Source organism: Pleuronectes platessa, chromosome 13 (genome assembly GCF_947347685.1).
Source record: "Pleuronectes platessa chromosome 13, fPlePla1.1, whole genome shotgun sequence".
Classification (NCBI taxonomy): domain Eukaryota; kingdom Metazoa; phylum Chordata; class Actinopteri; order Pleuronectiformes; family Pleuronectidae; genus Pleuronectes; species Pleuronectes platessa.
Genome location: NC_070638.1, coordinates 1,568,881 through 1,593,778, shown reverse-complemented (window position 1 = coordinate 1,593,778; position 24,898 = coordinate 1,568,881). Strand labels below are relative to the sequence as shown.

The 24,898-nt window shown below is 42.4% G+C and overlaps 2 protein-coding genes across 7 annotated transcripts; both read left to right on the top strand.

Moving 5' to 3' along the window:
• Positions 1 to 2,397: 2,397 nt before the first annotated feature.
• gtpbp4 (GTP binding protein 4) lies at positions 2,398 to 10,162 on the top strand. The gene is made up of 17 exons (XM_053438274.1): positions 2,398 to 2,536; positions 3,953 to 4,123; positions 4,258 to 4,361; positions 4,557 to 4,693; positions 5,120 to 5,220; positions 5,468 to 5,560; positions 5,968 to 6,159; positions 6,877 to 6,942; positions 7,243 to 7,332; positions 7,420 to 7,530; positions 7,644 to 7,721; positions 7,926 to 7,977; positions 8,077 to 8,177; positions 8,311 to 8,508; positions 8,741 to 8,806; positions 9,194 to 9,337; positions 9,488 to 10,162. The coding sequence occupies exons 1-17, from the start codon at positions 2,489 to 2,491 to the stop codon at positions 9,638 to 9,640; spliced, it is 1,905 nt and encodes a 634-aa protein (XP_053294249.1). The 5' UTR covers positions 2,398 to 2,488; the 3' UTR covers positions 9,641 to 10,162.
• Positions 10,163 to 10,628: 466 nt separating this feature from the next.
• On the top strand, positions 10,629 to 23,649 carry LOC128454752 (WD repeat-containing protein 37). 6 transcript variants are annotated; one of them, XR_008341645.1, is made up of 17 exons: positions 10,629 to 10,778; positions 11,681 to 11,827; positions 12,210 to 12,245; positions 13,050 to 13,146; positions 13,282 to 13,377; positions 13,502 to 13,566; positions 14,099 to 14,185; positions 17,345 to 17,480; positions 17,923 to 17,994; positions 18,132 to 18,176; positions 18,477 to 18,553; positions 18,662 to 18,899; positions 19,107 to 19,248; positions 19,538 to 19,672; positions 20,361 to 20,475; positions 20,901 to 21,122; positions 21,211 to 23,649. XR_008341645.1 is itself a non-coding variant. In XM_053438269.1 (16 exons), exons 2-16 carry the CDS (start codon positions 11,690 to 11,692, stop codon positions 21,030 to 21,032), a joined length of 1,611 nt encoding a protein of 536 aa, XP_053294244.1. In that variant the 5' UTR covers positions 10,629 to 10,778; positions 11,685 to 11,689; the 3' UTR covers positions 21,033 to 23,649. The 6 variants fall into 6 exon arrangements, 5 of the variants coding, with proteins under 5 accessions (XP_053294244.1, XP_053294243.1, XP_053294245.1 ...); XM_053438269.1 differs by having other exon boundaries at positions 11,685 to 11,827; positions 20,901 to 23,649; XM_053438268.1 differs by having other exon boundaries at positions 20,901 to 23,649.
• The last annotated feature ends 1,249 nt before the right edge of the window (positions 23,650 to 24,898 follow it).

Sequence of the window (24,898 nt, the reverse complement as noted above, 5' to 3'; positions counted from 1 at the left end):
TTAAACATGAATTCAATAACATCAGTGGTTGAAGGGGACAGATGCGCAGAATCACTGAACGTGACTCAAGTGCTTTATTTGTCATATATATACAGTACATGATATTCTTACTTTGCCTTCTGCTACACAAAAACCTTGCTTTTAGAGTTTTAAAAGTAAAACTTTAAAAAAAGTTTATATATATCAACATAAGATCAGTATTAATATCAGCAATGGAGAAAATAATATAAAAAGGGCCAAGTTTAAATATTAAATCTTAATCTATTTTTATTTAATTTTTCACTTTATAAATTCAAAAGTAATGTATTATTATCATCTCTTAGTGTCCAATCGATTATATTATAGAATATTTCTGTGGGCAAAAGAGACGGAGGATGAAATACTAATTAACATGTATCATTGTGTCTCCTTGTTGTCATTTTGCATCTCTGTGGTCATTTTGTGTGTTTTTGTGATCCTCATGTCTCTCGTTGTAGTTATTTTGTGTTTTGGTATCGTTTTGTATCTGTCTCTGTTGTCATTTTGGCTTTATCTGTTGACATTATGTAGTCATTTTGTGTCTTTAGTCATTTTGTGTCTCTTTGTTGTCTTTTTGTAACTTCTTTTCATGCTTTTATGTCATGTTGTTTATTTGTATCCATCCCTGTAGTCATTTTTTTAGTCTTTGTATTCATTAAGTTGTCATTTTGCATCCGTCTCCATGGTCTTTCTTTGCCTTTTGGCATCTTGCTGTGGTTGTGTTGTGTTTTTAAGGATTGTGTGGCCGGACGACCAGTCCAGTAATCCACGCATACTGTTTATACACCAGTTATTGATTCACAGGAGCCACTGGGCTTCTTGGAAAAACACCTCACCCATCAGACATGACCTAATAACTGTGTTGTTGTGTGTTGCTCATGAATGGGGACAGGACGGGATGGGCGTCAAAATAAAAGTGTCATTGAGGATACAATCTAAAATTATAGATTTAGATAGAGTCTACATATGAACCATTAAATCCATGTTCAACCATCACAGACGGACAGATGATCAACACTCTCTATGGGCACAGAGCCTTTTCTACAGGTGGAAAATGTCCAGACGAGCCGCTGTCAGGCGAGCGGAGTGAGACCTCTTCGTGTTCTTCCTCTCTCTGGTGCAGCACTGAGGCCGGAGCTGTCACACAGGACTCGAGCCCCCGCCCCCTCCCCTCCGCGCTCTCAGCGAGCCTTCTGATTGGTCGAGACTAGCAGTGGGCGCACGCGGACGTACTCGTGATCAGGGGTTGATGGGCGTGGCCCAAATAAGTCTGCGCCCGCTGATTGGCCCGTTCTAGATCCCAGCGAATAACAATTAACATGGAGCAGAGTGTTTGTTCTTCACTGTTGTTGTGTGTTTGTGTGTTTGTTTGTTTTGTTTACTCCGTGACGTCAGTTGTTGTGACAGAAATCCACTATTATATCCTACATCTGAATAAACGTTAAAAAAAAATCACTGAAAAAGCTACAGTAAAGACAAGAGATAATAAGAGTGACTATAAAAGAAAAGAGAGAAAGAAGGAACATGACGGGGATGAGATCTGAACGAATCTACTTCACTGGCACTGCAAGACTCAGAGCTGTGATCAGTTCTGCTGCAAAACAATGATTTCATTTCATTTGATTTCGAACACTGTTTGAGAATCAGAGCAATCAAATGTTTCACAATAACCACAAGAAGTTTGAGATTTTATTTCAGATTCTTAGATTCTCCATGTGCCCTGATGGTGACTGGAGTAAACCATCTGACTGCACGAAGCAGGTTAAACCAACTGCATCAAGTCAGTTTATCTACATGAGTTGAAAAGTGTTGTGTTTGAGTGTGAATTTCACTATTCAAATAAGTTATATTATATTATAATGTATCATATTATCATTGTGGTGCTGGGTAAAAAAAGTTATCATGATAAGACTCTTTTTTTGTATCATTGTATTTTTGAAAATACAAAGCAGGTATGTTTTACTCTGTCCAGATCACTCCACTAAAATGTGTCCAATCTGTCCTAAAGATGATCCCAGACAAGTAAAAACAAACTTTTTAAAGTCTTGCTTCTGAGTGTTAATTTCTCTTCCACCTTTGAAAACACAAAAAGGGAGGTTTAACTGTTATATTGTTTATTTTTTACTTCCAGACCACAATCGGACCATGTTCAGAACGAGGGTGCACATCATATTGTCAGATCTGAATTAGCTCCAAATGAGTAAAGCCTACGTGCAAAAATACACAAAAGGGGCCATTAATTTGTATGTTTCATTGTAGTCCATATATTTGTATTATTTTCTACATTTACACGAGGATAATTGAATATTTGTGTACAATTCATCCACACCCTAATCCTGAAGGTGGCGGTAATGCGCAAACCACCATTAAACCAAAAGAAGAAGAAGAAGCGTCTCTTCCGGTTGGAGCGGAAGTACCTCGAGCGTTCCTTTCCCAGTGCGGTCAGCGGACTCCAACGTGTCGCGACAAAATGGCACAGTACAATTTCAAGAAGATTATGGTGGTTCCCACCGCTAAGGTGAGTCTGGCTTCGTGTCCGGTGACTTTTGAAACTCCTCTTTCTTTCCGCGTCGTCATTGAGAGAAGGTGAAAGATGGAAACTAGAGAAACGCGGTGGGATTCAGCGCGGGGGAGAAAACACGTGTTGTGCTGGTGTAAAAAAAAGACAGCAGCTGGTTTCCGGTCAGACACGTTCGCCTGCTTCACCTGGGAAAACATAAGAGAAGAGAAGATCATTTAAATATTATATCAGTAAGAGTTAAATATAGATATCAGTAAGTAGTAACAAGTAAGTGTGAGAATAATAATACTAGAATGTACAGTGTAAAAACCAGTATGAAGAGTTGCAGTGTGGGATTGAGCCCAGTAACCGGATCGCACGTGAACTAATGTGCTGCCCAGTGAAGAGAGTGGAACCAGAGTTAAAGGGCAGAGCTGCTGGTGCAGTGTCACAGCTGCTGGGTGGATCAGTGTGTGGCTGAAGGAGCTGCCCAGTGCTGTGGTGGTGTCCTGGGGGGGGGGGGGGGGGGGGGGCACTGGTTGTCCATCAGAGAAGACAGCTTCTCTGTCTCTGTCATCGTCCTCTGGGTCAAGGGGTTGTCCCAGGACCGAGCCTCCTCACCAGTCTGTCCGGTGTCCTGAGCAGAACCAGTCTGCTCCTTCTTAAACTGTGAACTGGTCTGATCAGACCAGTGTAACTTTACATATTGGAAAAAGAAAACGTGGAAAGGCCAACTGCACTTTGGTGTCGTTTACTTGTGGTTATCGTTGTTCTGTAAAACCATGTCATACACATGTCCCTCACACGGTCCGAATATTGGACAATAAGTCAAAAACAGTTCTGAATAAAAAAAGCGTCCATCTTATTTTTACTAATATAACAGAAACAATGAGAAAACATTGTTTAGTTATTGACCTAGAGTCAAACTGTCACAGGGCGTTTGATGGAGTTTTGAAGTTCTCACTGGGATTAGACTGTTTTGGGGGAAATAGAGGAAATTGGCTCGTTAGTGGTTTTCAAAACTGTTAAGAACCAGTTCCAGTGCATATCTGATGTCATTTTCAAACTCTTATGGCAAAGAAATGTAACTGAGGCTCGATATTTAACAGTTTAACAGTAAACGTTATTGAGAGTACTTTTAAAGACAATGTCTGAAGAACTTGATCAGGAAAATTAACCATAAGATTGAATGTAAAAATGAATACAAACAATAGTTTCTCATATCAGAACAGCGACAGTTGCAATGAGTTCAAGGTACAAATACGCTTCAGGACAATCATTGAAGGATGCACAATTTTTTTTAATGATACAAAAAAAATGGAATCCAGTGCTCTGCTGTAAAAATAGTTGTTTAAAATAGTTATCCTTCTATAAAGTGAATTCTTCGTCGCCCTGCTGAAGCCCTGACCTGTATACTCTCTGCCCCCCATGCAGGATTTCATCGACATCACTTTATCCAAAACACAAAGGAAGACGCCCACGGTGATACACAAGCATTACCAGATCCACCGCATCCGACACTTCTACATGAGGAAAGTGAAGTTTACTCAGCAGAGCTGCCACGACCGCCTCTCACAGATCCTCACCGACTTCCCCAAGCTCGACGTAAGTCAAACTACTTCTCTGGAATACTTTTGAATAACCTTAACTTTTTTTTTCTAACCGTGCAACTTCTGTAGAAGAACTCTGTTTGTTTGACGTCAGTAACGGTTCATTCTCACCTGTTCTTCCTCCCTCAGGACATCCATCCATTCTATGCTGATCTCATGAACGTGTTGTACGACAAAGACCATTACAAACTGGCCTTAGGTCAGATCAACATCGCCAAGAACCTGATTGACAAGTGAGTTTGGGTGAAATGTTTGTGGCATCGCACAAAATCATAAATTGAAACGCACCGAGCTGAACTAATTAACCGGCTCTTCCAACCGCCTGAATAGGAAAAGCCAGTTTATGCTATTTCAGGTGTCTTAAGGACACACAAATGTACACAAAATACAATCTAGATATAACAAATTGTTTTTTTCCAACCCTGCAGTGTTTCCAAAGACTATGTGCGTCTGATGAAATATGGAGATTCTCTGTATCGGTGTAAGCAGCTGAAGAGAGCGGCTCTGGGACGTATGTGCACCATCCTGAAAAGGCAGAAGTCCAGTCTGGAGTATCTGGAGCAGGGTAAGACCGCCTTTGCTTTATTTTGTTATATATAAAAAAAATTATTCCAGATTCAAAAGAGATTCAAATTCCGTTTTATAAAATTTTTCTGCCCTGGAACGAAATGGAAGCTGAGCTGCTTTCTATAATGGAATATTAGGGACACATTCAAGTCTCAGATTTCAAGGAGTAAATGAAAAAACAAACCTTTTATTTGGAATAAGCAGAGAGAAGAACCTGTGCTTTGTATCGTGAAACTGTTTCTGAAGTATAACGTAACACGATGCTCCACATTCCTGGTTGTAACGAAGCCGACAGACGGATCCTCAGATATCGATTCATGCTGTTCAGCTCAGATGTTGTTATAATCCTGCTGTGATACTTTTATCTGTGTATAATATTTAAAGAATGAAAAACGAACCATAACCCGATGTTAACCTCCAACAGTGCGTCAGCATCTGTCCCGTCTGCCGACCATCGACCCCAACACCAGGACCCTGCTCCTGTGCGGATACCCCAACGTCGGCAAGTCCAGTTTCATCAACAAGGTGAGATCCACCTTCCAGTGTACCGATTGTGTGTCACAGTTGTTTATAAGACGCATGTCATTGTGTGCAGTGGGTAGTTGATGCCTTTCACAAGCGTGTGTTTATTCAATGAGTTAATTCTGCAAGATCTTGAAGGAAATTCATTTTCAAGTGTTCTGAATTCAGGATTCATCATAGTAGTGTCTTCAGATTCAGAGCCACGTTCTCCCGTTTTATTAAATGGTTTGAAATGTCTGTTTTTGCTCAGGTGACCAGAGCTGATGTTGACGTGCAGCCGTACGCTTTCACCACCAAGTCTCTGTTTGTGGGTCACATGGATTACAGATACCTCCGCTGGCAGGTAAACACTACACATCATTCACTACACAAACAGTTTGTCAAATGACTCACAAATCTCCACTTCACCAGCTTATACCTAAACCAACCTTTTCTTGTTATTTCTGTTCATATGTATTTCACAGCCTGATTTAAAGCATTGTTTATTGCTAAAAACATGGACATTTATTTGTTATGGCTGTTGACAGATTGTCTAATTTATGGAGTGATTAAAAACAGATCCTAACAACCTGTGCCTCTAACTTGTCATCGAAGTTAAACATGAATTTTGAACGCGACTTTAGCCAATTTTCATATCCCTTCTGGAAATGTCTGTGCAAATCTATTATTTAAAAATGTAATGTGTTGCCTTACTATGCAGAAGTGTGCCGACAGTTTTCCTAACTCTCCCACCCTGGTTGTGGTCCTCAGGTGGTGGACACCCCTGGCATCCTGGACCACCCCCTGGAGGACAGGAACACGATTGAGATGCAGGCCATCACGGCTCTGGCTCACCTGCGGGCGGCGGTTCTCTACGTCATGGACGTCTCCGAGCAGTGTGGTCACACCCTGCAGGAGCAGCTGGAGCTTTTCAACAACATCCGACCCCTGTTCGCCAACAAGGTCAGTGGATGATACGATTTACATCTGCTCTGCACAGCGGCAAGTGGCCGCCTCAGAGATACAGGCAGGAATCATGGGGGGGGGGGGGGGTGGCTGCAAAAGCTGCATGACTCATAAACCCATTAGAACCTGAGGGGCAGAATATAAACCTACGTGACGACCTCCTGAAACCAGAGGGTTTTCTGAAGAGCTGATGGAATTACCAATGTTTACCAAATCTTTTATTTCTTAGACCCCCCCCCCTCCTCCTTTAACATGTTTCTACCTACTCAGTCTTGGTCGACAGGAACATTGTCTCTGAATCTTCTCTATTGATATTTTCATCAATATTGCTATTGTATGTAACGCCACTTTATTGAAGGCTAAGAGTGCAAACTACACTTCCCATGATGCCTTTCCAAGGAGTATTTCAGTGAATCACGATAAAAATTCTGACATGTCTTGAAAAGCGATGACATCTGGGATAAGACGTGTCATCTGGCACTAAAGGGAGAAGCACATAAACGTTGCACCCAGTTTTAAAAGGTACAGACACGCATCAGGGCTTAATGGGTGAAAGGAGAGAATAACGTGCTCACTTTAAATGCCTCAGGAAGAAAGTAGAACATGTCCAGTGTATTTGTCAGGTCACTCTGAGGGTAGATAAAACCCTGCGGTCGATTCCACAGTGATGATGTTAGAGCTGTTGAAGTAACGCTGGTGTCTCGTCCCCTGCAGCCTCTCATCGTCGTCGCCAACAAATGTGATGTGATGAAGATCAGTGAGATTTCTGAGGAGAACCAGGTGAGTGATTCAAAGTCTCAGCATCTTGTGATGTTAATGAATGACAGACATCTAATCTGTCTGTCAGTCAGGGTGAACTATAAAGGGACTGTCTGTTTTTTAGTTTGTTTGTTTAGATTGTTTTCATCACTCCAGATAATATCCGTACAATGGGCTTCAGACCTTCTCCAGAGTTTCTGTCGTATATTAAGAATGCAGCAGGAGATTCTCCGGTCTGCAGCTGAATCTCGGTGCAATGTGGAAAAGGTGTTTTTAATGTCGAGGCTTCGTTTTTGACCGTTTGCATTTTGCTGTTGTCAGAAAATCTTCGCCGACCTCACTGCCGATGAAATCCCTGTGATCGAGACCAGCACCCTGACCGAGGAGGGCGTCATGGCGGTTAAAAACGAGGTGAGAGCCAGAAAACGTTGAGCTTGCTTTGGTTGTTTTAATGAAGTATTGTAAATATATAATCTTGATTCATGTCCTGTGACTCAGGCCTGCGACCGGCTCCTCGCCCATCGTGTGGACACCAAGATGAAGGGAAAGAAGGTCCACGATGTTCTCAACCGGCTCCACCTGGCCATGCCTGCCAAGAGAGACGAGAAGGTTAGAGTTTGGCAAATTGAATTATACGAGCATAAATTAACTAAAAATCTTTCTTTCATGTTCCTTGATATTTATTCAATTTGATTGTATATTTTTTCTTTTGTCCTCTCCAGGCGAGGCCTCCCTTCATCCCAGAGGGAGCCTTGATGCGCAAGAAGGCGATGGAGGTGGATGGGCCCAAACGCAAACTGGTATGAGTTCTGGTGACTTTTGGCACTTGGTCAAAAAGGAAAATAGTTAAATATAGTCAAGTACTCTATATAAGTACAATTTGAGTATTTACAATAAGGCGATGCATCAGTGGTTGTTCTGTGTATAACTTTCCTAAACTAGAAGTTGTAGTTCCCTCCTGTCAGTTTAACGTTTAATAAACAATCCCATCTTTCATGTCACAGGAGAGAGATCTGGAGATGGAGCAAGGCGATGACTACGTCCTGGACTTGCAGAGTAAGAAGTGTTTTTATTTCCATAATCCTGCAGCCGCTGTGAATTTGTCAGAGTGAAATTCTTACGTCTGCAATGTGGATATTTTCTTTGTGTTTTAAGAATACTGGGATCTGATGAACGAGGATGAGAAGCAGGACAAGATCCCTGAGGTCTGGCAGGGCCACAACATCGCAGATTACATCGATCCTGACATCATGAAGGTGAGTCGCTGCTCGCTGGAGAGTTAGGTGGTTGTTTCTCTGGTGGTAGATTCTAATCAGCACAACATGCAATGGTTTGTAGAGACTAAATAGTTTGTCCTCTAAAGTCCACTTTTAAAAATGTCCCTCACAGAAACTGGAGGAGCTGGAGAAGGAGGAGGAGCTGAAAGAGCGAGCCGGAGAGTACGACTCTGATGAGGAGAGCGAGGACGAGGAGATGCAGGAGATCCGTGTTCTGGCCAAACAGATCCTTGAGAAGAAGCACCTGATGGTCGCGGGGTCAAAGGAGAAGGATGTGCACGGGCCACGCATGCCCAGGACCGCCACCAAGGTGAGGGGGGGTTTGTTTCAACTCGTGGACCTTAAAACTGCGTTTAAATGACTAATCTGGAAATAGACTTGAGATATTGACAATAGTTTGCAGCCTGGAGAACTGAAGTTTGGTGATAACTTCAATAGAATTTACTCCAGGCTCCTCAGGACAGCGTCGGTTGAAAGAATAAAGAAGAGAAGAAGGTTCCATCAGATCAACATGTGCTGACGATGTGTTTGTGTGTTTACAGGTTGAAAGAGCAAAGCTGGAGAAGGAGATGGGAGACCTCGGTCTGGACATGAGCAACAAGGAAGGAGTAAGTTCATATCAGAACTTCCTGAATATTTTGACTCTAAAATAATCCTAATTTCATATGGAAATATGACATATTACAGTTTTAGTCTGTCTAAGGTTTAAATAATCATGTGGATTATAGAATTTGAGACAAATATTAAGTATTTGGAGTTTTTTATGTTTTAAAGATTTCTTATAATCTTCTTTTACCTTTATTTGACTTTGGATCAAAACTTCAGAAAGGCTCAGGATATCTTGACATCTGGAATGTGGTTAAATCACGACGCGTTAGATTTCAGATTCTACTCAGTGACACTTTGTGTAGTCTCACTCCGAACCCACACCCCCACCAAGGCTCTTCAATTCAATCTGTTGTTTCTTAACACTGATGCATTCCTCTTTGTTTCAGAGTCACTATGTGCAACAGGCCCGACGGTCCCGCAGTGTCACTCAGAAGCGTAAGCGTGAAACTTCAGTCACTCCGCTTTCCAAGACGCGCAGCCAGAGCGCCTCCCGTCCACCTCGAGACCAGTCCGGTGTCAGAGACCCGAAGGTATGTGAATCTGTCTTCAATCAAATTGTATTTGTTTAACTCTGCTGCAGGTTAAATGTGTCGTGTAGGTGTTTTTTTTGTATATGAAAAACAAAATTGTTTCGAATAAACTCATCTCTGATTGTTTTCGTTTGTTTGTTTATTCCTCAGATGGCAAGGAAGGCAAAGAAAATGATGAAGCACTCCCAGAAGGACATGAACCGCATGGGCAAGAAGGGAGAGGCCGACAGACACGTGTTCGACCTCAAACCCAAGCACCTGCTGGCCGGCAAGAGGAAGTCCGGCACCAACGACCGCAGATAAATCTGTGTTTTTCTGGACTGATAAAGACCGTGTCACTCTTTGGTCAAGGAGAGGCTTCTATGGGGACATAGTATTTATGTCTGTCATTCTGTATCCATTTCCCCCCTGAGGTAAAGAGAACCTGAGATATATTTACTTTGAACAAAGGAAACTGGTCTTCAGTGAAAGGTAAAGCTGATGAGGATGTGTACCAACCCATTGAGGTGATTAGTAACTCAAATAATGTGTATTTGTTTGTCACCTCTATCTAAATTAACCATACGGACATAAACTATGAAAGAGGCTCAAAAACAATGCATTTAGATGATGCAGTTGCCATGATCCGATTGACAGTACCTATCTTAAATATTCAGTTATTTCACATTTTGTTTTTCTTTGCAATAGCGAGTTCAAGTCTGATTTCGTGCCATGAAGTTTGTAAGTGGCTCTGGAAACTGCCGGGTTTGCTTCAGATAAAGTGATGATGCTTCCTTTACAAGTGCTAAAGAACATGGGAGCCCAATAAATGTTCACCTGAACAGATGCTGTTGTCTGCCTTTTTATCAAATTCATATATGTTATACTGACACTGAAGGTTTCCACAGGTTCTATGTCGTGTTTGGAAGAGGAGAGTGGGGTTGAGGGATGTTCAGCTGCAACACAACACCTCACCACTAGATGTCACTATGTTCTACACACTGAATCTTTAAATACAAAGGACCCATTCTTGGGTAAAGAAAAAAAATTGTACAATTTAGATTATTTCATATTCAATATCTGCCAAAATATCCTTTCACCTAAATCTCACACACTTCACCTTTTCAGTTGTTTGAATTAATTCTGATTTAAACACTTTTTATATATTTAAAACTTCTCAAAGTAAATTGTGATCTGCCTGTGATGATAACCGAGAAACCAAGAATGTGACGCGTTCTGATTCGAGCTCGGTTCGAGGCGACGCAGATTAAAAGAAGCTGAGCTGGGCTTTTATTGCGAAGGAGCCGGAAGTAGCGTCGTGACCTGCATCTCTCGTAGCGGGGCTCATCCACACGGAGTCTGGAGGAAACCGGCTCGTCTCTCCCGCCACGGAACATGTGAGGAAGGGCCGACACCTCCAGAAACCACCGGGAATCGAACCGTGTACAGGCAGGCTGTTCCGGTGAGTGGAGTCCACGCGCGGGCGGGTTGTTATCCGCCGTTAGCCTGTTAGCAGCTAACGGCTAGCTGGGCTAAGCTGTGGCGGAGCATCGTCTCCTCCCTCACGTTCAGGTGCTGAGTGGACTTCGTGTGTTCCTCCTGCGCCATGAAGGTGTGACGGGTTCGATTCCCGGTTCCTCCCGGTGTCAGTCGGAGAATGAACGAAGCACCAACGTCTTTATTCCTGAGAAGCTGCAACACACCTCCTGTATTTACATGTTCCACAAACACAACACTGACCCACAACATCATGTCACTCATCTACACGCCCGACTCATCTCCGGGCAGACGTCTGGCCCCAGAGCCTGAGAGCTGCGGGAACAACCGACCCGGACAGATATAGATTATTTGAACCAAATGATATGAATTGTAAATTAATCGCTGACTCACAAGTGCCAAGATTCCACTGGTCCCAGTCTCTTAATGGGAATCTTCGCTGTGGGTAAACAGGTCTTTCGGTTCCTTGTTTTAAGCTTTTTATTTATAGGCACGTTTCATATTTTAATGTCATTTTCAACTACATTGCTTCATAGTAAAGAAAGTAAATAAATATATAGATTATAGATTTAAAAAAACTCATGCCCACGCTGCCAGGTCAAGCATGGTCGTTTGAGTTGAGGCCTCCCATTGGCTCTCTTGACCCTTGACCCCGAAAACAATCACTGCACCTTAGCACCGCACGTGCCCATAACTTAATGTTTCTAACTATATATATTATTTTATGTCCAATTGTTTAATGTACAGTGCACCAACCACACCAAGGCATTTTCCTTTATGTGCAAATATACTTGGCAAATAAAAGGATTCTGATTCTGATTCTGGTGACCTTGTGTCCTGTGGCCTCACCCTTCCACACCCGGACAGGAAGGAGGGATGCCGGTGGAGAGTGGGACCAGCGCCGCCGCCCGCCAGGCCAAGCAGAAGAGGAAGTCCCACAGTCTGTCCATCCGCAGGACCAACAGCACGGAGCAGGAGCGGTCCGGCCTGCAGAGAGACATGCTGGAGGGACAGGTGAGGACAATCCTCCTCATTCAGACTCACAGCTAAGAAAGTGATTAAAGCCCGAAAAGCTGGCAAGAGAAATTAATATGATTGGTCGTGGTTAGTCCGGTCCTGCAAGGTTCTTTTTCTTTAGGTATTTGTTCATGTGTCAAATTGACAGGAAGTAGTTCTCAGTTGAAGCCTCCAACACGTATGTGCTCTGTCGTAGCATCAAGCTCCTGTTTCCTGTGTCAGACTCTATGAGGGTCGACGCTGCATTTAAAATAAATAAATAAATAAACAAGCACACAGTCACTGTGACAGGAGCTGGATTTCTATCTGAACGCTGCACAAACAGTTTCATCCTTTTCTCGTGACTATCTCTCTCCACTCTGGTCCTTTCTGGTCCCAGTCCCCTGATAATCTGGAGTCTTTCATGAGAATGGAGGTGAGTTTAAGGTGTTGGGTCCCCGTGTTTGAGACAGAAGTGTCCCTCCCCTTATAGTTCTTAGAGCTAGATCATTTAGCCTGGTATAGATTAGGTTGGGTTGGTATTTAGTAAATGTGTTGTGTGGTCGGGATTTCACCGGAATCAGAAGCTGTGTCTCAATCAGCGGGGGGCAGTTTGCTTCACAGCGTTCAAGTCTCCTCCCATTTCCTCCAGAACTGTTTCCACTTTAATAATTTTGTCTCCCAAGGATAATTGGAAGCTCTGATAATAAACTGCCTCACTCATGAGTTCAAATACGACTACAGTTCCTCAATCTACTGAATCTTCCTTCAACGATCTCCACTTTGTTTAATTGTCCTCTGTCTGTTTTGATGTGATTTTATTTGTATAATTTTGTAACCCTGACATGTTAAACTGCCTCCCTGTGTCCTCCTGTTCAAATGAGGGTTATAAAGACACAGTCAGCCTCTCACTAAAGCTGCAGCCATGCTACTGCTACGACTCTCTGTCCACACAAGCTCTTAGGCTTATAGGACCTTTAATCCCCGTCCATACTAAGCCCACCCTGCCCACATGACCCATAGTCTCAGCTCCTTGTCTCCTCCACATGTAAACAGTTGTAGCATTGTAAACATTCAGAGTTTAACTAAACAACAGCTGTTATAAAAGACAACAGGGTCAGTAACACTTGTAATTTATCCTCCATGTTGTGTTCCACTCTGGAAGCTGAGGTTTTCTTCTGAAAGAGGCTCATATGATTAAATATATATATATATATCATATCATTTTCTCTGCCTGCAGGACTCCAAGCTGCCCGTGTCTCTGAGGAGCAATCTGCTGGACCTGTTCAGCCAGATCGAGAGGGAGTTTGAAAACCTCTACATAGAAAACCTGGAGTGTGAGTTATCACTAATGCAGAATCGGTTTGGTTTTTAATCAAATAAAAATAATAAACACCAGGTAACCAATGTGCAGCCAGAAGCTTCTCATTTCTAGTCAGTCTCTTTTGACCTGTGACCTTTTCAATCCTCAGTACGCAGAGAAATCGAAACGCTGAACGACCGACTGGCTCCGGACGGACAGACCTTCGAGGGGGCGGATTTAGCCAAAGGAGCTCTGAAAACAAAAGGTGAGCAGCACCTCCATGTTCCTCTGGGTCTTCATCTCAAGAGGATCATTTCAAACGGTGCATGTACTATGAAATGTAAACAGTGTCTTTTATTAATTGTGAATTCTCTGACATTAACTCTCAGCGAGTCACAGCACGAGTCAGCTGTCACAGAAACTGAAGACCACCTACAAGGCTTCCACCAGCAAAGTGAGTGTTCTATTCATTTCTTCATCTGCCAGTGGAATGAAGGTTTCGTGAATTAAATAGTGAAATGATTATTGTATATTATATTTGTCACTTGTGTGTATGATCTGTTACCAGTTCATTATCAGTCCTGCAGTAATCTCCTGTCAGTTTGTTTGGGAGGATGTATTTTGTGGCGAGAAGAGCCTGACTGATATGGATTTTGAGGACTGATGCCAATACCGACATATACATTTTTATTTAAAAAGAGAGAGAGGGTGAGAATAAAAGTTTCCATATCAGCAAACATAAACACAGATAAGTCGGTAAGGCTCATATTTGTCGATTTCTTTTACTCGATTGATAAGTCGGTCAGGCTCTGTAGATATTGTTTCCACTCTTATTGATGTAAATATTACAGTGTCAGTGCAGCAGAGAAAATCTTAATGGACTTTTTACAGAATACAAAATGGTTAAATTGGCCTTGTTGTTTTCCAGTAACACTCCTGAATGTCTCAGAGAAGAACCTTTCTCTCTCTCACCTCTTTGCTCGTAGCCGCGTTCTAATTCTTGCCACGCCAGAGTAGGCGGAACCCGCAGCTTCAGCGTAACCGGCTGGGAGTTGTGGGGTGGAGACTCATGGGTAATTTATCGATGGTTTCTCCCCCTTGTGTGCCAATATGCATGAACAGCCCAGCCAGGGGGTGGACTCTCTCTCCCCAAGAGACCTGGTCATTCAAATGTAGGAGTCAGAGCTCTTTGTTTCTGTGTGAGAGGAAACACGACCTCGTTATCTCACTAACAGTCTCTTTCAGTTGCTCCCTTCATTTTGATTTGGCTACTTGTTCACATAATGGTACGCTCTGGAGACATCTAGAACATGAAGCAGTTGTTTACCTGGCTTTTATTAATATAATATAATTCTCATGTAGGAGGAGCATTCGCTGCCTGCTTTAGATCATGGCTTCATTTTGAAGAGTGTGTGGTCTGCTGATCAGCTGCTTGGCCGCATCGATTTAGCTTCTTTCATATTGTTTTTGGGCTGTTGACAGATATTAATCAGACATCGACACATCTTTTGTTCTTCAGGACATTGATCTTGAACTAAAACTAGAGCAGTACTCAGTAGAGCATGTGCCTCCGCCACGACCCAACAGGTCCCTTAAAGGTTCATTATGAATCTTCAGCCACTAGGGGTTTCTTAATCACAACCATTTAAAAAAAGGCTTGAATGACTTCATGGGATCATGGCAGTTGTTGTCATCACTTCCATTACCAATGAAAGTCTACCTGACTGGACTCGGGTGCAAATCCTGTTCCCAGATGAGGTCATGTATTCAGGTTGTATTAAGCAGCTATCAGCTGAAAGTAAGGAGACTGATGGGCCTTGGCAGAGGAATGTGCTTGATCATGCCAAAACTACTTAACCGATTTCCATGACATTCTGGTGGTGGGAGTGGGGGGGGGGGGGGGGAGATCCTGAAGAACAAATGTGTTTCTGTCCAATCATGAGATTTAACATGGGACCGTTCACTTGCATCCATTTAGCCTTGAGCCTCTCTTCTATCACCCAGAAAACAAGTTGTTTTAAAAGACATCTACTTTATTGATTTACTGTGAATCAAGTCAAATCTTGATGTGGCCATAGCAGACTACACACTGAAGGGCAGTAACCGCTGGGTGCGTTACATTCACTGTTCATCCACTTTGAGCTTCTTTTGCAGTTTTATGTTTTCCTTGAACCTGGCAGTCCCTGTTGCTTCCTTGTTACATTTAACAAGTTCTGGATTCATCATCATTCTCATCACAGCAGGAAACACTCAAGTTAAGGCCTTTGCACATAATCAGCGACGCAAATGAATGATGTGAAATTATGAATGATTCCCAGGTGAATTTCGACGAGTCTAAGTATTCACATTAAAGCTGGAGCGCCGAGCTGGAGCGACCGGCCCTGCAGAGAGATGTAGTGGAGGGACGGGTGGTGCTAGTGGAGGAGAACATGTGGAGATTCACTGATGCAGGAGCTTAAAGTGTTTCACAGCCGCTTCACCACATAGAGAAGACACTGCTGAAACAGCTGGAGCCAAGATCATAGTTGTTTTAGGTAATTAATTTGCTTTAAACAGTCGTGGCTGTGAAGCCTTCTGCTGGATCACAGCTTCCAGTCGACTACATCACAGCAACAAAGACAAACATAAGTAAAAGACAAAAGACAAAAGACAACTCTTCTGCTTCAAATCGCTTTCTGGTTTAATATAAACGTGTTGGAAGCAAAACAATGGTCTGAATTTTTTTTATCTGCAATAAACATTCCCAGAATCAGTGAAAGTTCCCACGCTGATGTGAAAGCTTCATTTGTCTGGATACAGGTTCGACAAATATGAATCACAGGATATTGTGCAAAGTCCTTTACTGCTGATCCTGGGTCAGCTCTTCACTCATCCTCACATCATCAAACAAACCAACTGCAGCTCAGAAAACTCGTGCTTTGTGGAATGTAAATAAAACAAACATCAAGATGGGAAAGACGTGCATAAAGAAATGCTAATCTATAGCTAATCTGTGCTAACAACCAGCAGCCACTTGTATATGGTATTTTTCATCATGTGATCTTCGTTGGCTATTTATTAATTTTGACTGTCGGTCGTTGAATATCTGAGGTTCAACAGATAATGAGGTGAATGATGCTGTTCTCTATGCTCTCCTGCTTCCTTTCAGTGGGAACTTATTTAGCGGCCTCTGTCCCAAACGAACCAAGAGTCCAGTTTGTATCATCCCTATCTTCAATGTAAACACCTCCACTCATAATAATCACCGGTCTTTTTACCGCTGTCTCACCGTAACTCTGTATTTTTTGCCCCCTCCAGATTTTTCTTTCGGTTTTGCACTTACAGTAATCCTGGTATGATAAAAGCAAGATGCAGTGTGTCGACACCAGATCTGGGATCAGTGGTGGTGAATGTTTTAGAGCACATGGAACATTAGACGGGTGGAGTTAATGGCGACCCCCACCTGTCATATTCCCAGATGAGCTTAAAACAAACACTGCACCAACAAAGATCTTTTTGGTCAAACCTCTGGAACCCAGGACTGATTTAAATAACTCAGTAATAAGCCAAAGCTTCTTAGCGCTGGTCTACTACACGGACCTCAGTGATCCTCAGCTCTGCTCACCTGCTTCCTCCCCCGATCAAAGGGTTCCTACACAAAGTTCTCACCCCTAATTTACCCCTAGCATCTCAAAAATATGATTATTCATAAGTAGAAGTCAAATCTATAACGATGCAAAGGTCTTAATCGTAGAGTGTAAATCAACATGGACGACGCCTCCACCCCACATCCGCCCGACATCATGAAATTAAGCTGAAACATCCAAGATGGAGTCTTGGGCTGAGACACGCCCTTGACCAATCAGGAGCCAGTCTCAGCTGTCAATCACAACATCTCAGCTCATTTTTACATCATCAAATAACTAATTAAAACCAAACTTATCAGAAACATGAAGACAAACAGTTTGATGAGATCTACCTCAAATGACAGAATTTGATTTATTGTGTATTTTAATTGTGTCGTCCATCTTTATTTATAGTATATGATCCTAATGCCCCCAAATATGCATCAACAGTCTTCAACTCGACTTTAACTTCTGTCAAAGTGATATTTAAGAATCACAGTAAAGTCAGACTCCACCCCCCCGACAGACGAGGAGGAGTTCCGATGTGTAGGAGCCCTGTCGCCGACGCAGCTGTGCTTTGTGTCTTCAGGTGTTTGTGTGTTAACTTGAGTTTGTCGTCGCTGTCAGATTGTGTCCAGTTTCAAAGCGACCACGTCCCGAGCCGTGTGCCAGCTGGTCCGGGAGTACGTGGGCCACAGAGATGGCATCTGGGACCTCAGCGTCACCAGGACACAGCCGGTGGTGCTGGGAACAGCCTCTGCAGGTAGGTCACTCATTTTATTAGTATTATTTTGAATTATGTTTTTGCAGTTTTTCTTCCATCTGGTGAAAACAGTATCTTTAGAAAGTCTTTAGGAGGATTTCTTTATATTTTGACCAGTCTTCACTTCTTCTCAAAACCTAATGGATCAGATTTCAGAGGTCAAAGGTCAGGGTGACCTCATATGAAACTGGACATGTATAATTGAATCTGTCTTTTTGTTTTTGCAGCATCTACATAGATTAAAATCTCACATTTAGAGTCAAACCTAAACTTATTTATCTTATTTGACCGCTTGCTGAAAAATGTATTTCATAATAGATTTAACCACAGTTAAAAAAAAAAAATTATGACCAAATTAATAATATATGCCATTGCTTTTACAACTTTTTACCTTCCATTGGAAATTAAAAAGTAATTTTTCATTTATAATGTCTTCCAACAGACCACACTGCGATGCTGTGGAGCATTGAGACTGGGAAGTGCCTCCTCAAGTATTTGGGCCATCAAGGATCAGGTAAAGTTTAGATCTGCTGTAAAGTTATGAAACGTGTGAATGTGTGCTTTTGAAATACGCCAAAAATAATGTTCGTATATGAAAGTAAATAGAATGTTGTCTGTTGTGAAGTAATACAGTTAACCATGTGTCCACAGTCAACTCCATCAAGTTCCACCCCACTGAGCAGATGGCTCTCACAGGTAAGGAAACATCCTGAATATCCAATGTGGTGTCAAACACACTTTTGTTTTCTGCGCTTTTATTTTCTGGATAAAGACCCAAATATGAGCCGAGCTGAACCTCCTCGTATTGATATTTAGATATATGGGATTTTTCATTTTGTAATAACATTTTACTGTACACGTGGAGTTGCAGTCACAAACAGAAGAGCTTCTCTAGATAACCGCTCCTGAAATTATCCAGAGTTCAGAGAATGTCCGGACGCTGTTGTGTGGACATTCTCCAGAGTTCTGTCTTTGTCCCTTCTCTCCCGTCCTCAGCCTCCGGAGACCAGACCGCTCACATCTGGAGGTACATGGTCCAGCTTCCGACTCCGCAGCCTGTTGCTGATATGAGCGTGAGCATCAACAGCCTCTTCAGTTTGTGTTTCTGAAGTTGCGTGAGTTGTGTTAACGTCTGTTTCCCGTCTCATCCTTCCATCGTCTGTCCCCGTCTGTCCCAGCAGCAGACGCCCTGTGAGGACGACGTGGACTTTTCTGATAAAGACGAGGCCGACGGGGAAGTGGAGGGTCCAAACGATTGTCCCTCTGTCCGCGTGGCGACCACGACTCTGCGGAGCCACCAGGGCGTGGTGATCGCGGCTGATTGGCTGGTGGGGGGCAAACAGGTGGTGACGGCCTCCTGGGATCGAGCCGCCAACCTGTACGATGTGGAGACGTCCGAGCTGGTTCACTCACTCACTGGTAGGAGGAAGGAACACATCATGTTTCAGTTGGGAAGTTTTATTAAGAATTCAGACATTTGTTGCAACACACCGATTGAAGTAGTTTGCCTTGGAATCCAGCAGAGGGCGCAATAATTACCCCCACTAACTGCAGGGTTGCAACAAAAGGTAACTATTTAATCATGTGTGTGTGTGTGTGTGTGTTTGTGTTTGTGTTTGTGTGCAGGTCATGACCAGGAGCTGACCCACTGCTGCACACACCCCACCCAACGTCTGGTGGTCACCTCGTCCAGAGACACCACCTTCAGACTGTGGGACTTCAGAGATCCGTCCATCCACTCTGTCAACGTGTTCCAGGGACACACTGAGTCAGTCTCACACAGACACACACACACACACACACACACACACACACACACACACACACAACATGTATGTGAGGTCAAATACTATCAATAAACAGCCAAAGAACTAGAACATAGATGCATCGATGTTGTATTTGAACTTTTTACTGAGAAGTTTACCTGTCTGAACTTTAAATACTGATTTGTTTTGAACCAGGTAAAACTGTTTTTGGGGATTCTAGAGGAAATAAAACATTTTGATAATGGAAACCCATGTAGTTCAGTGTCTCACCTGGTTCCTTGTGGTCGGCAGCACGGTGACCTCGGCTGTCTTCACGGTGGGAGACAACGTTGTGTCCGGCAGCGACGACCGAACCGTCAAAGTGTGGGACCTGAAGAACATGAGGTCGCCCATCGCCACCATCCGCACCGACTCGGCTGTCAACAGGTTTCATCCAACACAAACTCACTGTCTATGATTATTAACACAGATGATTATACAGAACATTTGAGGATAATAAGATCACAATCAGAATCAGAAAGTATTTATTGTCAAGTAGGTTTACATCTACCTGGAATTTGCTCTGGTTATTGTGCATACAATGAACATAGAAACATAAAAACACAATAAATACAACACACATAAGAAAAGCAATAAAAAAACTATATATATTTACTCACTATTTACTTCTTATTTACTAACTTTTTACAATATACAAACTAACATTTATTTAGACATAAACATATCTAAATAAAAATATATAAGAGATAAAAGATATGAAAAGTGAAGTAAAAAGTGAAATGCAAAACAGTGACCAGTGTAAAATTTGATGCTCAAACTGGAGCATTCAGCACTGGTCAAATTTCTCTCCAGTGGAAAACACACTTTGTAGTTTATGGTTTGAAACTAACATTAATGTTTCTCATCAGTTTTCCTCTTTCAGATCAAAACCCTAAGATAACGCTTGTTTGCATTTTATTTACATGAGCGTGAATTTACAAAGAATGAATGGATTTGTTCATTCAAACTGTAAAAATGTTGTAATCTTTTGTGTGATGCCTTTAACTACATCATGTTGAGCTGCCTGTGTGTGTGTTACACTGTTGTGATGCTGGTGTGTGTTCGTCCGGTTCAGGATCAGCGTGTCGGTGAACCAGAGAATCATCGCCCTCCCTCACGACAATCGGCAGGTCCGACTGTTCGACATGTCGGGGGTGCGACTGGCTCGACTCCCGCGGACCAACAGACAGGTGAGTCAGTGGAGGAGACGCACACAGACACACACACACACACACACACACACACACACACACACACACACACAAAAAAATGTATAAGTAAAGTTTTGAGTGAATTCTAGAACGACTGTGTCTCACTCCCGTTGCTCACGTGAACCACATTTACATCTGCAGTAATATTACTTTGGTGATTAGATTGTGATCTGACGGAGCTTGATCACATGACTGTGTAAATTAATCACGTTTCAAAACTCCTCCAAAGGTTTTAGGAGACACCTGAACACATGTAAATATGTAAAATAGTCGGATTTTGCATTTGCAGCAACATTCACTTGATTTGTTTACTCTCTTGTTTGTCTCACAGCACGTAGCTCGTCCTTGTGCTCAGTGTTTAACAGTTGTTGTGTGTGTGTTTGTGTTTGTGTTTGTCTGGTCAGGGTCACCGGCGCATGGTGTGCTGCTCCACCTGGTGTGAGGACAACGCCTCCTGCAACCTGTTCAGCTGTGGCTTCGACCGGCAGGCCATCGGCTGGAACATCAACATCCCCGCCCTGCTGCAGGAGAAGTGACCTCCTCCTGTGAGCTGCCAGTGACACTCCACCCAGAGCTGGGGGTGTTTGGAGTCAACCACCTGTCGGCTGAGGAGGCGGCTGTCAAAGGTGTCCCCCTGCTCTTGTCTGTGAGATCTGAATGTAATTAACGACTCAATGAGAATGACTCTTCACAGCCGTCTTCTCGAGCCGACAGGTCCTCCAATCTACCTGAGAAGGAACCAAGGACCTGTTCTCGCTGCCTGCTGCACCTGCCTCAGTCTGGAAATCACCTCCACTGAAACAACCCCAACACAACTGTGTGTCTTCTGTGTGGAGCTGATTCCTCGACGTAAGAAAACAGAAACCAAACTGATGAAAAAAGCACAGAGTTCTAACAGGAGAGGTAAAAACCTGTGAGACAACAAATCGTCAAGTTTGGCAGAAATAATCCACAAGTTTAATTAGTTATGGGTCGTTTATTTCTGGAGTTAATATTCGATTAACTTGTTGATTTGAACTTTTGATTCCAAATTGTTCTGTGTGGCTCCTGAGATTCACAGCGTCTCATCTATGATCCACATTATACTAAGAAAAGCTTTTCAACGTGTTGTTGTGTTTTGTCGGGTGACAGTTTGTTGTGGGTCGGTCCTGCTCAGTGTGTAGACGTCTCTGTCTGAGTGAGTAATACACCTTTAAATAAATATACCAGTCGCTGTTTTAGAAAAGATAACTCCAGCGTTTGAACACAGAAATAGGGGAAAGTTAAACTTTTCTCTTTTAAGTGAAATTTGTCTGGTTCTTCTTCGGTGGTTTCTTGAAAAAGATCGAAAAAGATGTTTGTTAGGTAATTTAGAATGTAATTACAGATGGACGACCCGTGTCCACTTCCTCCTGTTGTACAAAAATATAACCAAAATATCAGGGTTCCGCCATCTTGTGCTCGTTGACGTCATGTGGAGGCGGAGTCTGTGCAGGTCCTGCTGATTCACAGGCTCGACCAATCACGACGTCTCAGCACGTTTATACCATCAAATAACCAGTTGAAACCAAACAGTGATAAGATAAACTCCTGGAAGAGTTTCCTCCATCTTTTCTTTTCACAGTTGATGAGTCGTTAGTCCACAGAGAGAACTCGTGGGTTAGGGTTGAAGCAGGAGAAAGTAACAGTGACACTGTTTCATGTGGAGGAAGGTCGAGTTGCTTTGGACACGTTGCACAGAAAAAATAACACATTTTATAATTTTATCAAAACTAATTTTTTTAATTAATTTAAAAGGCTTGATTCTAAATATGTCGTATTTGGTGTTCAGTATTAAACGGGACGTTGAAACCCTCTGATGCCCGACCTGCCTGTCGTATCAGCACTTAACACGATTGTTAAAAAAGATAACAGCAAGGTTTTTATTTGTAATTCATGGCAAAACCCTTTAGTCGTTAGTGCTGAATCACTGTCGTGGGGATTCTGTCGGTGTCATGTTTGTCGTGGTACTTTTAAAAACAAGTCAAAGAGTGTTGTGATGCTTCCTCACTGCCAGAAAAACACTGAACACGTGTTCAAGTGAATGGGAGAGGCTGAGATGATGTGTGTCTGTGTGTGTCTGTGTGTGTCTGGTGTTCCAAGTCAATGTTTAAAAACGTGGTGCAGCTGTAGTTCTCACGTGTGTGTGGTTCAGCTCGTTACACAAACAAGCACAGTTCATCTCACAGTGATCACGTTTCTCATTTTTGATTCGTGGAGCTCGTCTTTCTGTTTGTAACGAAGCTGCGAGTTCCAACCTGAAAGGAAGGAGCCCGACAGATTCTGGTCTTGGGTTGATACCGATATTGGGAAGTAAAAACTCCTTTCGATATATATTAGCCGATAAAATAAACCAAAAATAAGACAAAATATAAACATGAGTAAAGATCTTTTAGGCTTTATTTCGTCTGTTATCTGCAAACTCAAACACAGATGCTGATTTGATATAGATCTCATTTCAGACAACTACATCCTCTTTGGAGAAGTAGTCCCTGACCTTCCTGCCCGTTTGGGGTCGACTGAATAACTATTAACAGTCTCTGCTGTGATTAGAGGTAATACTTTGAAATTAATATTCTGCAAACCTATGAATCAGTCGGGCTCTGGACGTGACAGAAGTTTCTCTCCTTCGAGGCTAAAAACCACCTTTTATTTCCAGTGTTTAATATGAAAACAATTATCGAGCCCATTGAAATGTATTTCGAGCAATAGAGAAGTGTCCGTAATGATTTCAGTGTAATAACACACGTACTAATGTAGTTACGTGTTATTCTCGCTAACTAAGCTCTAACCGTGTGTTTGTGGCTGTGTGTTACAGCTGCAGCTCTTTAATCAGCTTTTATATGACATGATGCCACATTTCATATTTCTGAATTTTGCAACGTTTAGTTTGTGTGAAGAACATTAAAATCTGTGTGAGTGTGTGTTTGTGTTTGATCTTTACTTTTTTACCAAACACTGAGCCACTTTCATAATTCACCAGTTCCACGTGAATGTTCAGTCCCGGTGAAAACACACGAGCTTCAGCCATCGCTCAGCCGCCATCGTGTTGAGTTCTGTGTGATGACAGGAAACTGTGGATTGTAACTGGAACATGCGTCTGCTTGTGAAATCAAATAAACCATTGGTAGTGTTGGGATGTTTCCTCATTGAGTGGTTTCTCTGTGTGTGTGAGTTCATCTTTTGAAACCCAGTGTTCAAGTTCAATTTCATCACGAGACACAAAAACTATCACAAATAAATACATTTATTTGGTAAAAATACTCATGACCAATATAAACTACATAATCTCTGCGTACCGAATAATAAAAGTTCACATTTCAATAAACACCACCAGTAGAAATCCTCTGGTACATTTCTCTCCTCAGGAAACCTTCACAGAAACATTCAGAGGAGACAGACATAGAAAACAACTTCTAAACAAACAACCTTTGGGATATTTGTAACTGAATTAATCATTAAAATGATATAAAGGGAAGAAACTACATTTTAAAACCATTTTCTTAGGTTTGGTCTGGACTGCACATCCTGTAATGCTCACAAGCTCCCACTAGGTGGCAGCACGTGCACATTACATCTCTGTTCAAAATGCATGAGGGTGAAAACAAAAGCAACACAATGGAAACGGTGAGCAACACAACAGTACCGACAACACAACGAACATTTTCAAAAGAAACCGAACACAATAAAATAGGATTCATCTTTAGGGTCCTCACAGGTTTAAAAGTAGATTGAAGATCAAACTGGAAGTTCAACTGGTTTTTCTTTGGGTATTTAAACAGCAGGAATGACCTTTGACCCTTCGGGCACATTAATTAGAACAACGGTTTAATAAACATATGAAACTAGAAGCTTAGCGCTCGGAGTGCCGTATCTCAACATGTTCAACCCACCCCTTCGAAATCAGTTCCATGGTTTTTCCTGCTAGCTAACAAACTAACTAGCACTGATTGAAACGTAGCCTCCGTGGCTGAGAGGTAATACGATGTTTAGTGCCTGTTTGAATAACTCGAGCTAATTGGTGATACCACGGTGGTTGAGGTTTAAGCTAGCCAGAGCATTAGCCTCCAGAGCAGAGCATAACCAATATGTGGCTCGATATCGAGACGTTTCAAACCCACTAGTGACAAACTCCAAATATAACCACGTTTTGGTAAACTAAAGATTAAACTTAAAGAGATCTCGTTGCTCCGAACTTGTTTTATGTATAAAAATAGCTGAAAACAGCACAACTGCTTTCTTTAGATCAAGTATGAGGTGATTCTTTCAAGGGACACCGCGGTTAGACGATTCTTAGCAGCGCAGATCATAGACTAGATGAACAACTCGACTTGATCCTCAGAAGAGAAGCTCAATCATCTGGTTCGCCCCCTAGTGGCTTGCT